Below are 13,809 nucleotides of genomic sequence, written 5' to 3'. Positions count from 1 at the left end.
CATTCAGAAGTTGTTTTTCAGCCGAGATTTCATCTTAGCACTCACTTTTCATAACTGCTGCTCCTAATGTAATTCAGGCACTTGACTGTGCAAGAGAACAGGATATCACTTAACTTTCTAGTGCAAAGCAATAATTATGAACAGTTTTCTAACTCTTAGCTCTGTTTGGAATAGTTACAGAGTCTGAGAAAAACAGTACACGTAATTTTACTAGAACGGCTCGTGTGGTCTTAAAACACATCTAGTAGCAAATCTCATCTCTATCTCCTAACACCACTGTTCAGTGCTCATTCAAGGTAAGGAGAATGCGAGAGAAGAGAGAATCATGTTCCCCCAACCAATATACCCCTCATATCAGCCTTGGCAGGCTTGAGATGTTGTTTTCACACCATTGTGTCTGCTCCTATCTAGCAGGCTGTTGGCTTGTGTTTTACAAAGCTGGGTGCAGGAGGAAAAATGCTAGCCAGGTATCAAAGATAAAAGTGAGAGTCTTTTTTCTGCACCTCTTACCCATACTCCTTTGGTGGCTTCAAGGGGTACGTGCTAGTTACTGAGTCTTTCTGAGAGTCCCTGTCAGAAGGATGTGACGCAGTTTCCTCCCATTTACTCTGCTCATCTGTTGTTTTCAGTACTTAATCCACATTCCTCCCACTGCCTTGGAATCATTTCTTTGTGCACCCTTCCCTGCTCCCCCTCTTTATTTTTTACTCTCTCTCGTTTCTATTTTCTTTTTTGCCTTTTTTTCCCCCTATCTCTGCCTTCCTAGAACATGTTGGAGATAAGAGGAGAAAGTGAGTGAAGGGGGAAGGGCTTGGGAGAGAGATGCAGTCTCTCTTGTAGGTAGTGACAAACAGGCAGGAGCAGGCACTGGGGAAATGTTTTGACCATGTTTCATACAAAAATGAAACTTCTGCAGTCATGCTGTGAGTGCAGGCAGCATGGAGTAACATGAAGGATTTTATGGCTCTCCCTGTATATTCTGTGCTGTCTGCCCTTTCTGTACTAGAGACAGGACAGCAAGTGCTGTCTTGCAAGAGTTAGAGATTGCCCATAGCCTCTGGGATGATGCTCGCCTGTGTATCTCCATTATGTGTACCAGACTAAGAAGTCCAGGGAATCCCACACAAAGGCTGCTCCTGCTCTAGTAGATAGTAGTGCTGTCCTTTATTAACTGTTGCTTTTAAGTATAAAGGTATCCTAACAGTGGGCTCTGGCAGGGTCTGCAAGGGGCCTGAGAAAATGGGCCTGGGAGATGACATTTCCTGTTGGTTCGGCAGGTTTTGCTTGGCAAGGCATAAGCATCTTATACGTAAAATGTCTCAGAGCTCAATCTAACCAAAGCTGGGAAAACTTGGGCTATGCAGAGCCAGCTGGCTTTTTCTTCTTGAAGTTAGAAGTGCTGACAATATGGTGTGCAGACACCCAAGTGGGTCTGGCTCGAGGCAGCTGGGTCCAGTAAGAAAAAATGGGTGGAAGAGGAGTCCATGCTCTGAGATTTAGAGGAATATAGAGTTGGACCCAACAAGGTACTGAGCAGTGCCATTTTTCAGATAAGAGGCTCAAAAAGGATGGGAGCCATTGCTTTGAGCAGGAGGTGGTTGTGGAGGAACATGGGGGATGTTGTCCCTTGCCCAGCTTATGCCTGTGATGGAGACAAGGAAGTCATTTCAGGCTCTGCAGTGTAGTCAGGCACAGGTGGGATCTTATAGCAGCAGTATAGAGCTTCCAGGCTGAACAGAAGGACCTCATGTGCCTTCAGGATCAAAGGTATGACTGGCACAGTAGAAGAGAGATAACAAGCATGGATGGGCATACATGTAACCTGTCTAGCTCAGATACCAACTGCAGTGCCAGCATCCAGACTCCTTGCACACACTGGAGAGCGTGTGGCTCTTCCTCCCTTTCCACACATCTCCCAGTTCAGGTGCTGGTTTACCCCTTCCCTTCTCCAGCCCTAAGCTTCCCCTCCCCAGGACATGCAGCGTTGTGATGGCCCGCTCAGCCTGTGGCTCGAGAAGTCACCAGCCATGCTGCACCTTGGCTAAGGCTTTTACTTGACTATCTCCCTGACAGAGTGAAGATTAGGTCCGTTCTTCTTTGACCAGGGAATGTACGCTAATAAAATACATATTGCTTTCTGATCAGCACCTAATGAAAGACATTATTGAAGAGTGTGGAACAGGCACTTACAGTAATTCGTGACAGCACCAATTTGGCTTCTCTGGAAAGCTGTAAACTGCTGCTCTTGGCACCTAATGAGGATGGGCAGTTGATTGTGTGTGGGGGAGAAAGAGAGAGACTGTCTCCTGGTTTAGATGGCTCCAGCTGTCCTCTGTACTTACTGAAGGTCACAGTTGCTTCTCCCTTTGGAGCTGGGGATATCTCAGTCCAGAAAGGGAGCCGCCTCCTAAGGACAGTTTTTACCTTCCAGGACTCCTCGTTTAGGCTGAATAATGAATTTGCTTTGCCCACTCATGCTTGTTTAACCCCAGGATTGGAACATGTGCACTTGACGGATGAGTAATTTAGGCATGAATTTCAGTTCACTGGTGTGCTTGTCTGGCAAATGCCAATTTTGTGTTTGCAAGTGTGATTATTTGCTCTAGAAACCCCTAATGAGTGATGGTCATCAAGCAAGGAAAAGGAAATAAAACCAGATTGAAATTTACCCCACCCTATAATTGATGCTGTTAATGCTTGACATCATTTCCATTCAAGGCAGTGATGAAGAACTAAGCAGGAGCATGTTTTAATCCAATCCGACAGGCAAAAGAGGTTTGATGAGAGATTGTTGAGAAACATCACAGCTATTGTCTTCATACACAGACCAGTATTTCTCCTCTACCCAGAACTTACCCAAATGGCTTTTCCAGATGGCAGCTGCCCTGCTGGGCACTGAGGCAACTCTGAACAAATCAACCTGAGAGAAGGCATTTTCACTGTGGCCAGTACCAGCCAGTCAGATCAGAATCCCCTACTAGGAGTGTGCTGCTTAAATTTGAAGCTGACACCAGGTTGGGAAGCAATGCCACTGCAGTGGAGGATCACGATATCATACAGAAAGAACTAGAGGACTGAAGACTACTCGAGTGGTTTAAGTAGGATGAAATTCAGCAGTACAAATGCAAGGTCATGCATGTGGAGAGCACTAGGAGAGGATTCTGCTTCAGGCTGGGAGCTCATCAGTTAGCAGTAGTTGAGGTGGAGGAATGACACTGGTGAATGAATTGACCTTAGGGTAACTGTGAGCTGCTGGTGGGATGCAGGCATGAAAAAGGGCGAATGCACTCCTAAGTGAAGCCTGAGGTATTTCCAGGGAAAGCAGAGAAGTCCTAGTGCATCATACATACAGGGCTGGGATGCCAACTCCAGCAAATGGGATCACACAAAAAGGGATTGTAGAAGCGATCAGAGGAAGTGAGAGCCTGTTACAAGAAGAGATGCAAAGTGCTTAGCTTGTTTAGCCTAGCAAAGCAAAGGCTGAGAGGGGGTGTGATTGCTGTCTATAAAAACATCAGGGGGTCAAGCAGCAGGGAGGGGAAAGAACCATTTAAGCTAAAGGACAATACTGGCACAAGATCAACAGGGTACAATCTGCCTGTGAATAAATTCAGGCTGGAAATGAAAACATTAGTACAGTCAGGTTCTGGAACAGCCGTCCAGTGGGAGGAGCAGGCCAAACTGGAGGGGCTTTTCAGATGGGATGTGATATGTTTGTGAAATGGATGAGCAGAGGTAGCACCTGTGGTGACAGGGGCCTGGACTATATGATCAAGGTGTATCCTTCTCCTCTGTCCCTTAAGTTGGCCATGCTTTTCCCTTCCCTAAAATCCTGGAGGACAGGAGGTGGATGCCAGGGGAAAGGAGGTTTATCACTTTGCCAAAATAGAGAGAGTGAGAATTAAATTTGTAATGTCCAAATGCATTATCATGGACAAACCCTCTTCCCCTGCTCTGTCCTGTGGTACTAAGGTGACATTCCGAGCCAGAATCTCAATCCTCACTGCCATGTATCAGAGAGAGGATGGGATGAAGTAGGAGAAAAGGGTCATTTATGGTACATTTTTTCCATCAGTGGAGAAAATATTGAAATGTCATGTTCAGGAGAGGTCCCCAAAATTCTCTGTCCCAACTTCCCCCTGTTTCTGAGCTTTTTTTAAGTCCTGTTTTCCCAAGGAATTTGCAATGATCTGATTTCCACTCATGGAACTTATCTCCTGGACCATCATTCTCCAACATTAGCCCTGATGGGAGAAGCCTTAGCAAAACCACTTACGGTGTGAACAGCACAATCCTGGGACTGGGAGCCTGCAACCAGGAGAACCCAAGGTGTAAACCCTATGTGGGGACAACTCTGCTCAGTTTCCCAGCCCGACATCCATTCGTGTGAAGGAGAGAGGGGCACCACAAGCACTCCTATGGGTCTGGCCCTTGGGTGATTGGCTCCTAGTCTTTGGCACTGTAATCTTAAATCCTGCCATCATCTTTTTTTTTTTTTTTTAATTTTAAGCAGTCCATGACATTTAAGTCCTCTGCAGTTATCTCTCTGTGGCATGTCCTGTAGCTTGGGAGGTGCAGTTGGGACAGAATGTGAGGACAAGGCATGTTTGCTGTGGTGGTTTGGTGCTTTGCATTACAGAGCCCTGCATTCACCCCAGGAGTTGCCACTGGAGCCATAACAAGGCTCAGCTCTGCAGGTCCCAAGAACAAGGTGCTTCTAGCAGAGTCTTGGGAAGCATCTTTTCCGCCTGTCACCAGTTTAAGGCTACAGACATTGCTAGTCACATCCAATTGAGGGCAATGGTGTGACAATGGTGTGATCATTCCTGGTCCGGTCCTGGTCCCTGTGAATGACACTCTGTTTGGAAGGGGGCTAACTGTGTCTTAGCTGGGCTTTGCTGGCATGAATTTATAGCGGTCTCAGCCAGAGAGGAAATCTGAGGTGAGATGATACCTGCAGCCCCCTATGGCAGAGTTATATAACATGCCCAAGGTTCCTGGCAAACAGGCTGAGAAGTGGTAAAAGTGAGAGGCTCTTTCTCACCCTGATTGGTATTGCCTGACAGAGGAAAAATGCCCTTCTGCTGCTGTCGCCCTCTCCTAGCCCTTGGAGCATGCTAAACCAAGGTGTATCTATGCCTGATGAGAAACTGGGCCACTAGGCTGAGACTGTATGTGCTCCTGGGCATGTGAGAGAGACAGATACTCTCACACCTACTGCTGCCAGAGCTCTGAGTTTTAAAGAGCTCCTTAATTGCTGGTTGCCTGAAAAGTGCATCCCACCAGCTGCACAGGTTGTTGAAGAATATTTTCTCCCTGTTATTGCCCAGTTCTTTCAAATCGTTTTGAGAGGCCTGTGCCTCTAGCTCCGCCAAACCCCTCACGGGTCCTGTCCCCGTGCATGTTTGCTGTCCGAGGCGAAGGGTTCAAGAAAGCCCTGCTCGCTACCACTAACAACTTTTGTGGTGGCCGAATCACTACATCAGAGCAAGTACAAAAGGCTGCCTGACACAAATCTGAGAGGAGAGGTGTGAGGGGGAACTGAGCCTAACACCCCCAGCTGCATACATGCTGGAGACAGCATTTGTCCAACATGCTCCTCTCTGGAGCTGTACGGGGAGTGAGGAAGAGGCTGCCGGAGGCAGGACGTCTGCGTGTGAGACTGCTGTGTCGCACCAGCCTGCCTTTATGTGTCTGTCTCCTCTCCTTTCTTCCACTGTGCAGAGGCCTGTGTGACTGGAGATGGGAGTTTTCCCAGTGCCCCGCATATGCGGTTAGCTGATGATCACGGCATCTGTGTGCATGCAGCCACCCTGCTTTTCATTTGTGCTGTATGAAGGGGCAGCTGGGGGAATCTGAATGAGGTTTAGAAAAAAAGGGGAGAGTGAGCAAGTGTGGAAAAGATTCAGAGAGAAGATATGGCAAAGCAGGGCTGGTGCTCATGCCGGGAGCTGAGAAGTTGTTGAAGAAGTGGGACAAATAAGGAGAGAGAGTGGCAATAATGAGTAACAATGCTGGGAAACAGGATGCCCACAAAGCGATTCCTTTGCTTTGATCAGCTTTTTGGGGATTCTGCCCAATTTTAATGTACATTTTTCTAGCTGATATTTGTAATAAATATCTGGGGCTCAGTGCTGAAACAGATTTTCTTTCTGATTTCACTTCATCCCTCACACAAGCATGCATCTGGTTAATGTGCAGCTGGTTGTGAGACCACATGCATGGCTGCACAGGTCACACCAGGTCCCAGCACATGCAGGTTATCGTGGTCCTGTGAATCCATGTCATGGTTTGTTGAGTGGCATTGTGACATGAACCACTGACAGAAGCGTTGTTAATATACTTTGGCTTTATATCAATTAGCTGATATATACCTGGCTTAAATATCATTCAGTCTGAAAACAATGTTCTTCTTTCCTTTCCTGGGTGTGAAATCTTTGACAACACATGTAAACATAAAACCTGGCCATGGTGGTGTCATACCTTGGACCTCTCTGCTGTGGTTGTGTCCCAGGTATGAAGGCAGCAGAGGGACAGAAGTAGTCTGGCACCCTGCTTTTCTCTCTGAGGCTCTCGGTGTGTTCCTGAACCATGAGCCTGCTACACTGGCCACACTGGGAGAAGCACTCTTGATGGATCAAGAACCAGTGGAGATGATAAGACAAGGAGTCTGGGTGGACAAGACCTACCAATATGATGTAATGGTGAAGAATTAGGAGACCTAGTTTGTAGGTCTTGGAGGCTTGATGGCTGCTGTAAATATTTGAGTGTGTGTGTGTGCTCTCACCTAGCTGCTAATACTCCATGATGCTTACAAGTGGCAGGGGGAAACAGGCAGGTTGCATACTGTGCGTGTGAATACCCACATCCCACGTGGGGCTGCTTTTGCCCTTTGTAAGGCTTTTCTGGCAAACCCATTCTGCAAGTATGTTGCCACCTCTGCATCCTGTGTGGTATTTGCAGTCGGCTGATAGGAGCAGTATGGGGTTTTTGTTGTTGTTTTTTCTATTCCCATTTCCTCCCTCTCATTATTTGAAAAGGAGGTAAAGGCAGAGATGAGGCTGTGCGCTGTGCTGTATACTTGCTCTGGCCCCACTGGCAGCATCCTGAGCCTGGTGATGAATAAGTTCTAGAGCTTTGCACTCCAGACTGGAGAGTGATTTCCAAGTGTGTCCTGGGTTAGGTGATGTGGGAGAGTAAAAGATTTCACGTTGCTCCCAGAGGCCTTAGATACCTAAATTCCACATACTTACAGCTGAGGTGGAATTTGCACTGTCTGCATCTCACCCTCAGGCTTCTCTCTGATTTCCCATTTTGTTTTTCTTCTAAAGGTTATGGCTAGATGAGGAAAATGGCTCCTGACCTCCTATTTGTTGGCTCTCTTCCAGCACCCAGATGCTGAGGCAGCCTGCAGGGAGAAGCTGTTGCCAGCACCCCCAGTGAGGCTCAACTTCCCAAAGAGCCCTATGCCAGGAGCCCTACTGCTCCAGCCCCCTATTTCTTGCTTGTGACCCTGTCCTCTGCTCCCAGGTTATTGTTGGTCTAGTGCTAATGAGCACAGGTGAGGTTGCTGCTATTGGGAGCCGGGTCTGCTCTTGCTTGGCAGAGCATCTGTGCGACGGGCTGACAGATGGAAGGGCTGAGTGGTAGGGGTGCCAGCTGGATCAGCACCCAGCTTGTGTATGTGCAGATGGGGTGTTGTTGCTATGAATGGATGCTGACAGCAACCTGGTGCCAAGTTCATGCTTGATTCCTGGAGACACTGCTGTGGTCCTGCCCTCTGGGATTCCTCCCAGGTGCCTTGCGGGAAGTCACAGATCTGGAAGAAGGCACAGGAGCCATTTCCCAGCCCTCTGACTGCTTTTGCTTGGGAAGGAGGAGGGCACAGAAAACAGTTCCTCAAGCATCTTGAGCCTTAATCTGTTTAAGGCAGAATCAAACTTCTTGTTCACTGTGAGAACCCCATGCAGCCAAGGGTCCCCAGGGCCAGTTCCTGTCCCAGGCATGGTAACACAACAGGATCTTGTCCTGCCCTGCCTCTTTACTAGGCAACACCATCCAACCTGCGGAGATGAACTCAAGGGAAGAGGTGGGTTCTGGCCATGTTGGAAGTGAACAGGGCTCTGGCATTGGAAACTCTCCAATGGCAGCCACTGCTTCTCAGGTTAAACTTAGGGTCATGTACGTTATGGCTGGAGGCAGGCAGAGGAAGGATTGCATGCGTCTGTTTTCCCTAAAGGCTTCCCATGCATCCCTCCGCTTCTCTGCCATGATGATGGTCTTCACCGTGCCATGCCTTCTCTCCATGTTCTCACCTTAGGCTTTGCAAGCAGACAGATTTGCTGTAAACCTTTCTCCCTGCCTCCCTATCTAATTCCATAAATTCAGAGTTAATGCTGAACAGTGATGGATGGTGATTTTTAGCAAAGATATTTTCCCTGCTGCCTTGGCAGACTGAGTGGTGTTTGGTTAGTATGGTTTGGCTTCTGCTGCTGTGGGCTTCAGAGAAAGAGGAAGCCTGTGGGTAACTTCAGAGGATCATTGAATCAACCTAGACCCTTGCTTTGCTCTGCAGAGAAATATAGGCATTGAGGGCTAGGAGTCAAGGGTGTATCTTATGGAAGAGTGCAGAGTAACATGCCAGTAGTCAGGTCCCAGTGAGGCAGTGAGGTACCAAATGAAATGCTATAGGGCCTAGTATAATGAGCAAATGAATTCTGCAGCAGTGATGGTGAATTCAGTGGTATCTTGGCAAAATGCCATGCTCTGTGTGCACAGGGCTCTGATGCACTGATGGAAGTGAACTGGGTTCATTCCTCCCCTCCTGAAGCCTTCGGTCCAGACATAGAGTTGCTCGAGGTACCATATTTTAGGTTCTCACCCCAGTCAGAAGGACCTAAAGTCTTTCATTCAGTGAAAGTTCAGATCACTGCTCTGTTGCAGGGGTGTTTTTAAGCCAGTTCTACACAAGGCTCTTACTGACAAACCAAACTTACTGGGCTATACAGGAAAGGGAGGAAGAGAATGTTAGATAGTGGGTAGGATCTCTCAGATTGCCAGTCTGAGGATTCCCTTAACGCTGTGGGTTCTTTCTCCTTGCAGCTAGCTCAGAGGAGCACCATCCAAACCTTCATTCCTGTGCAGAAAATGGAGAAGGGCCTTTTGTTGGAGCACATCTTGCCCAATCTGAAAGTTCCTCAGAGCTATGAAGTTCGCTTGACACCCATCACCAGCTTTGGGGCTGGAGATATGGCTGCCCGCATCATCCGGTACATGGAACGTAGGTGTCTCCTCCTCGGTCCTGGCAACAAGAGCAGGCCCAAGCCTTCTGTTGTGGGTCAGACCTAGACACACGGGTGTGTGTAGAGGTTGTCACCTGTGACCCTAGGGTGGATCCCTCTGTCCTCCAGTATTTTGATGGTGTGGTGTTATCACCTTTGGCCAAATTTTGGCTGTTGCCATCAATGCAGAGCCCTAGACAATGACTTCCGAAGGTCAGTCTCCAACTCGTGCTTCACTCAGCAGCTCTGACTTATGTTGTCTGCTCTCCAGGTACACAAAATCCCACATCCCCACTCAGGTGATGCTGAGGTCTCCAGTGACACCTTGGCTTGTCAGGGTATAGCTAATGGGCACTGCATATTAGCCACACGCCCACAAAAGGAGGAGGATTTCAGGGGGGTTCAGCTCTTTCCAGAGCTGAATGCACAGTTCCTTTCTTAACTAGTTACTCATATACTGTAGCTCTATCTAATACCCTGGATCACAGATTGTCCCATTGAAATACATTGAATGTGCTTCCTTTCCCAGCATTCTAACAGCTCTTCACTCTTCTTGTTCCCACAACCTTATGATTTCCTTAATTCACTCAGGCATTTAGATCCTTATTTTAGCAGACAGACCTCTCCCACTGTTTGCATGATTTCACACAACCCTCTTGTCCTGTGGAGTGGCACTGTCTCCCAGTGTCCCCAGGGATACTTGTTCCTTCAGACTTCCACAGTGTCTCAAAGCACTTTTATTTCCTTTATAGATACCAAGCAGTAGTTCCCAGTGGATACTCCAGAAGGAACGTGCCTGGGACGCCAGGATGGTCTCCCTGTGCAGTTCAGATATCACCCCTCACGTGGGCTTTTCTTCTTAAGATCTGTCTCTTTTTGATCAGAGTCAGCATCTTGTTCCATCACCAAGACAGACATTGAGCCTTTGTGCACAGCTGTTTTGCAGGGATGCTGCTAGGAGATTTGTGCATCCGTGACCTTTCTTGATGTGTTTGTTTTATTTTCAGACTTTGATTATGATTTGAAGGAGTGGTAGCTGTTCTGACTTGTTGTTTTTCTGTTCCCTTTTCCAGCAATCAACTATCCCAACCCAACAGGTAAGCAACAAGACCTTTGCATTTATTTTTTGCCTGTAATGCATGTTAGTAAAGTGCTCCAGCAGAACCGCCAGATCAGACATGCCAACAGAGCTGGAATACAGAGCTGAGCTTGCCAAATCTTTTTCCCGAAGAGAGGATGAAATTGCATGCAGTAATAATACTCCCATTAGATAATGCCATTTATTGTTCCTTGAGCTATCACCAGGAAAAATACACCTGAGAAATGCCTCCCACTTACACCCAGTATGTCTGTGCGTGGATAGGCTGTGACCTTGAACCCACTCTTCTCCTAACATTAGCAGTCTGCATTCAGAAATCAGAATTATTAAATGATCCCCCAAACATCCGTTTTTTAGTAATGCATAGCCCCCATCCTGTTCTTATCAGGAAGGATACTGCTTGATGTTTCTGCAGGCTGGTATGGAGTTTCCAGCTCAGATCTGGTTCCTCTTGCAAACTCCCTCGGTCTAGTTCCTCTCTTCTTTCCCCCAGTATCATCATTCTTTGCGTGCTCATTTACCTTTCAGTAATTCATGGCAAGGCAGCATGACGTTTTGATGCAAGGCCATCTATTCTCCGCGCCCAGAGTTCCCATTGATTTTGAGAGCAGAATACACAATGTCTCAGAATGATGGTCTTTAACAAGAACATGATGGTGCCCATAGAGTATGAAAGAAGATTGCTAGTGTGTTGTAAGTAGTGGTGGAATGATGTCCACGGGATGAAACAAAGTCCCTTTGCTTCGGTTGTTGGACATGAGCCCAGACAAAGCTTTTGGGCAGAGATGGGCAGACAGCTTGCTAGTGGTCCACAGAGAGCAGCCTGGTTCCATATAGCTGATTCTTTCTCCCTGTTTCCAGCTGCTGAGTCAAATTAAAAGAAGCTGAAATGACATTCAGTCTTTTAGATAGTCAAGTGCTAAATTGCTGCAGGATAGCAGGGGGAAGGAGAAGCCAGGATTGGGCAATAGCAGCCAGGAATCAGGGTACAGGGTTGTCTTAATAAGGCAGCCATGAGATACTCACTCTTGTAGGTTCACATTGTGAGGGGGAGGTTGATGTCCCAACCTTGAGATTGACTGCCTTAAAGTTGCAGCCACCACACTTGCTTTAGAGAGATGCCACTTCCTTTCAGACCCACTGACCTGTGAAATATGAGCCCTACGACTCTCGGCTCTGTCTCTGGGCCACAGCTCAGTTCTCAGCCTCTCAGCGCAGCAGCATGGAAATCCCTGCTCTTACCTCTTATTCCCCTGCTTCCTGCATTACCCTCACTCCCAGGGGAAAGTACTGGGACAGAATTACAAAGGCATCCTCACGCTAGGCTGCCCAGCCAAATTCTGGGAGCAAGCATCAAGAGCTCTCAAGTGAAAGGCAAAGATTAGATGATTAATGCCTCTGGCAGCCAGATCCAAGGGCATGCACAATGGTGATTAATTTACAAACTCTGAGAGTCACTTAATACAATTATTTCGTCATGCATTTTCTCTCCTAGACTAATAAGATGTTAATGACATTGGGGCAGGCATGCATGTGGCATGGTTACAGAGCCAGGTGCTGAGGTTATAAGGCAAAAGCAAACTAAAAGCAGAGGGAGGAAGCAAAAGACATTGAAAATTTCAAACACTTAGAAGTTAGCAGTAAGACTAACAGTAAATCTTAAAAATCAGTCTGGTTCTAGGAAAGTAACTTTCCTTAAAAATCTCTTAGAATCACTGTGATCATTTCAGTGTCATAAATAAATTCCAGTGCTGGGGAATCTATTCTGCCCCTTACCTCTCCCCTGCAGTTTCATTTGGATATAGCCTTCACCTTCTAACCCAAAGCCTGCAATGCTGCCCCACAAGCTGTTCCAACTCACTCGCAGCGGGTGATTTGGTTTCCCTGGTTCTGATGGATGTAGCCTTCCAACCTCGTTGATGAGGAAACAAAAAAAATTTGTAATTGCTGTTGTTTTCCTGGCTAGCATGTCTTGCCCTTCCAGAGCGGGAATATTTTTTCTCATATTCCTGCAGTCTCGCTGTATGTCGTGCTAAAACATTTTGAGATCATGGCCAAGTGTAGTGGGCGGTGATCAGTACCAGATGCTAGTTGTTATAGGTTAACCTGGTTCATGGTTCACTGTGTAGTGCTTCTATGTCCTGTCTCTGATAGTGCCTCGTAGTCCAGCAAAATCTGAACTTGTTGCCCCAGTATGACTATGTGGGAAAGAGATGTGAACCCAGTATTTAGAGCTGGACTCCTCAAATCTGTGCCCATTCCTTGCAAGTGTGTGTAAAGCAGAGGTTGAAACAGCTGACTGCCACCAATTCCTTCTATCGTGATGGCAAATCATTGCCTGCATCATATTATCCACATATCGTAGACGGGGAAATTAAGGTATCTGTTTTAATTTCCCCTTTACAATATGGAGATAATGTGACCCCACCAACTATGGTATTGTGAAGTTTTCTTCCTTTGCTGGTCGTAAATGTTTTAGAAACCTACCATGGGAAATGCTGTCAGATGCTTCTTTTTAAATCCCAAACTGCTTGGAGGTCACAATCCTATTTTCATTGTCTTCATGTTATAAATGGGGAAACTGAGCCCCGGAGAGAACAGGACTGACCATGGGTCACACAGCAGAGCTGAGGCTTGGAGCATGGTCCCTTGTGCTCCAAGCTAGTGTTTCAGCCATCAGACCACAGTTAAATGACAAAGGCAGTTTCATTCAGTGCACTTCCATCTGCTCTTCACCCATAGTCTTCAGCTAGAATTGAATTACTATTTTTTGCGTGCATTCATCTGGCAGCCAGAATTTCAGGGCCAGGGATGGCTTCCCCCTAGGGACATGAAATGAAAACCTCCATTATGTTTCTCGAGGAAGTGAAGCAACAAGAAATGCTAATAGCCATGCCAGAAAGTCTGTCCCATGGGAATGCAGGGAGGTGTCTGTAACCAGGAGCAAACAGCTCCGCACTTCGAGCCGCCGCCACTGCAAAGCCTGCCAAGGAAATCTGTTTGGTGAAGGCAAACTAACTCTAGCCTTTGAGGAACCAGCTCCCCTGCCAGTTCCACCTCACCTCTAACAATCTAGAGAACAACTTCTGTGTTCAATATTTAAACCCATTATTTAATTTTTAAACAGGAAAGTTCCTTTGCTCCACCGTGCTGAGCCAGGATCCCTGGCAGATGGTGCGAGTCTGAAAGAAGGTTTGCTTCACGCAGCAGAGGTCAACAGTTAGATTACTGCTGTGGCCTCTGAGACACAGCAGATCATTAAAAAGTTTTATTTCCAGTTGGATCTGCCAGGTTTCTCCCAGTGAGCCTCACTTATAACTATCCAGAGGTGATGGTCTGGCTGTGTCTCAAACCATCCCGAACATATCTCAGTTATTCTGGTCTGCCTCCACTTCCAGCTTGGAGAAAAGGCAGAGCTTCCTCCTTCCT

The 13,809-nt window shown here is 47.1% G+C and overlaps 1 protein-coding gene across 2 annotated transcripts in view; it reads left to right on the top strand.

Moving 5' to 3' along the window:
• MDGA1 (MAM domain containing glycosylphosphatidylinositol anchor 1) overlaps window positions 1-13,809 on the top strand; it is a 155,098-nt gene that overhangs the window by 104,755 nt on the left and 36,534 nt on the right. For both annotated transcript variants that reach the window (XM_026122974.2, XM_064509527.1), the window contains exons 11-12: window positions 9,103-9,280; window positions 10,355-10,378. In XM_026122974.2, coding sequence (XP_025978759.1) covers window positions 9,103-9,280; window positions 10,355-10,378 — 202 coding nt within the window. The remainder of the gene's footprint in view (window positions 1-9,102; window positions 9,281-10,354; window positions 10,379-13,809) is intronic.

This window comes from Dromaius novaehollandiae, chromosome 3, assembly GCF_036370855.1.
Source record: "Dromaius novaehollandiae isolate bDroNov1 chromosome 3, bDroNov1.hap1, whole genome shotgun sequence".
Classification (NCBI taxonomy): domain Eukaryota; kingdom Metazoa; phylum Chordata; class Aves; order Casuariiformes; family Dromaiidae; genus Dromaius; species Dromaius novaehollandiae.
This window is presented reverse-complemented; position numbering and strand designations above follow the sequence as displayed.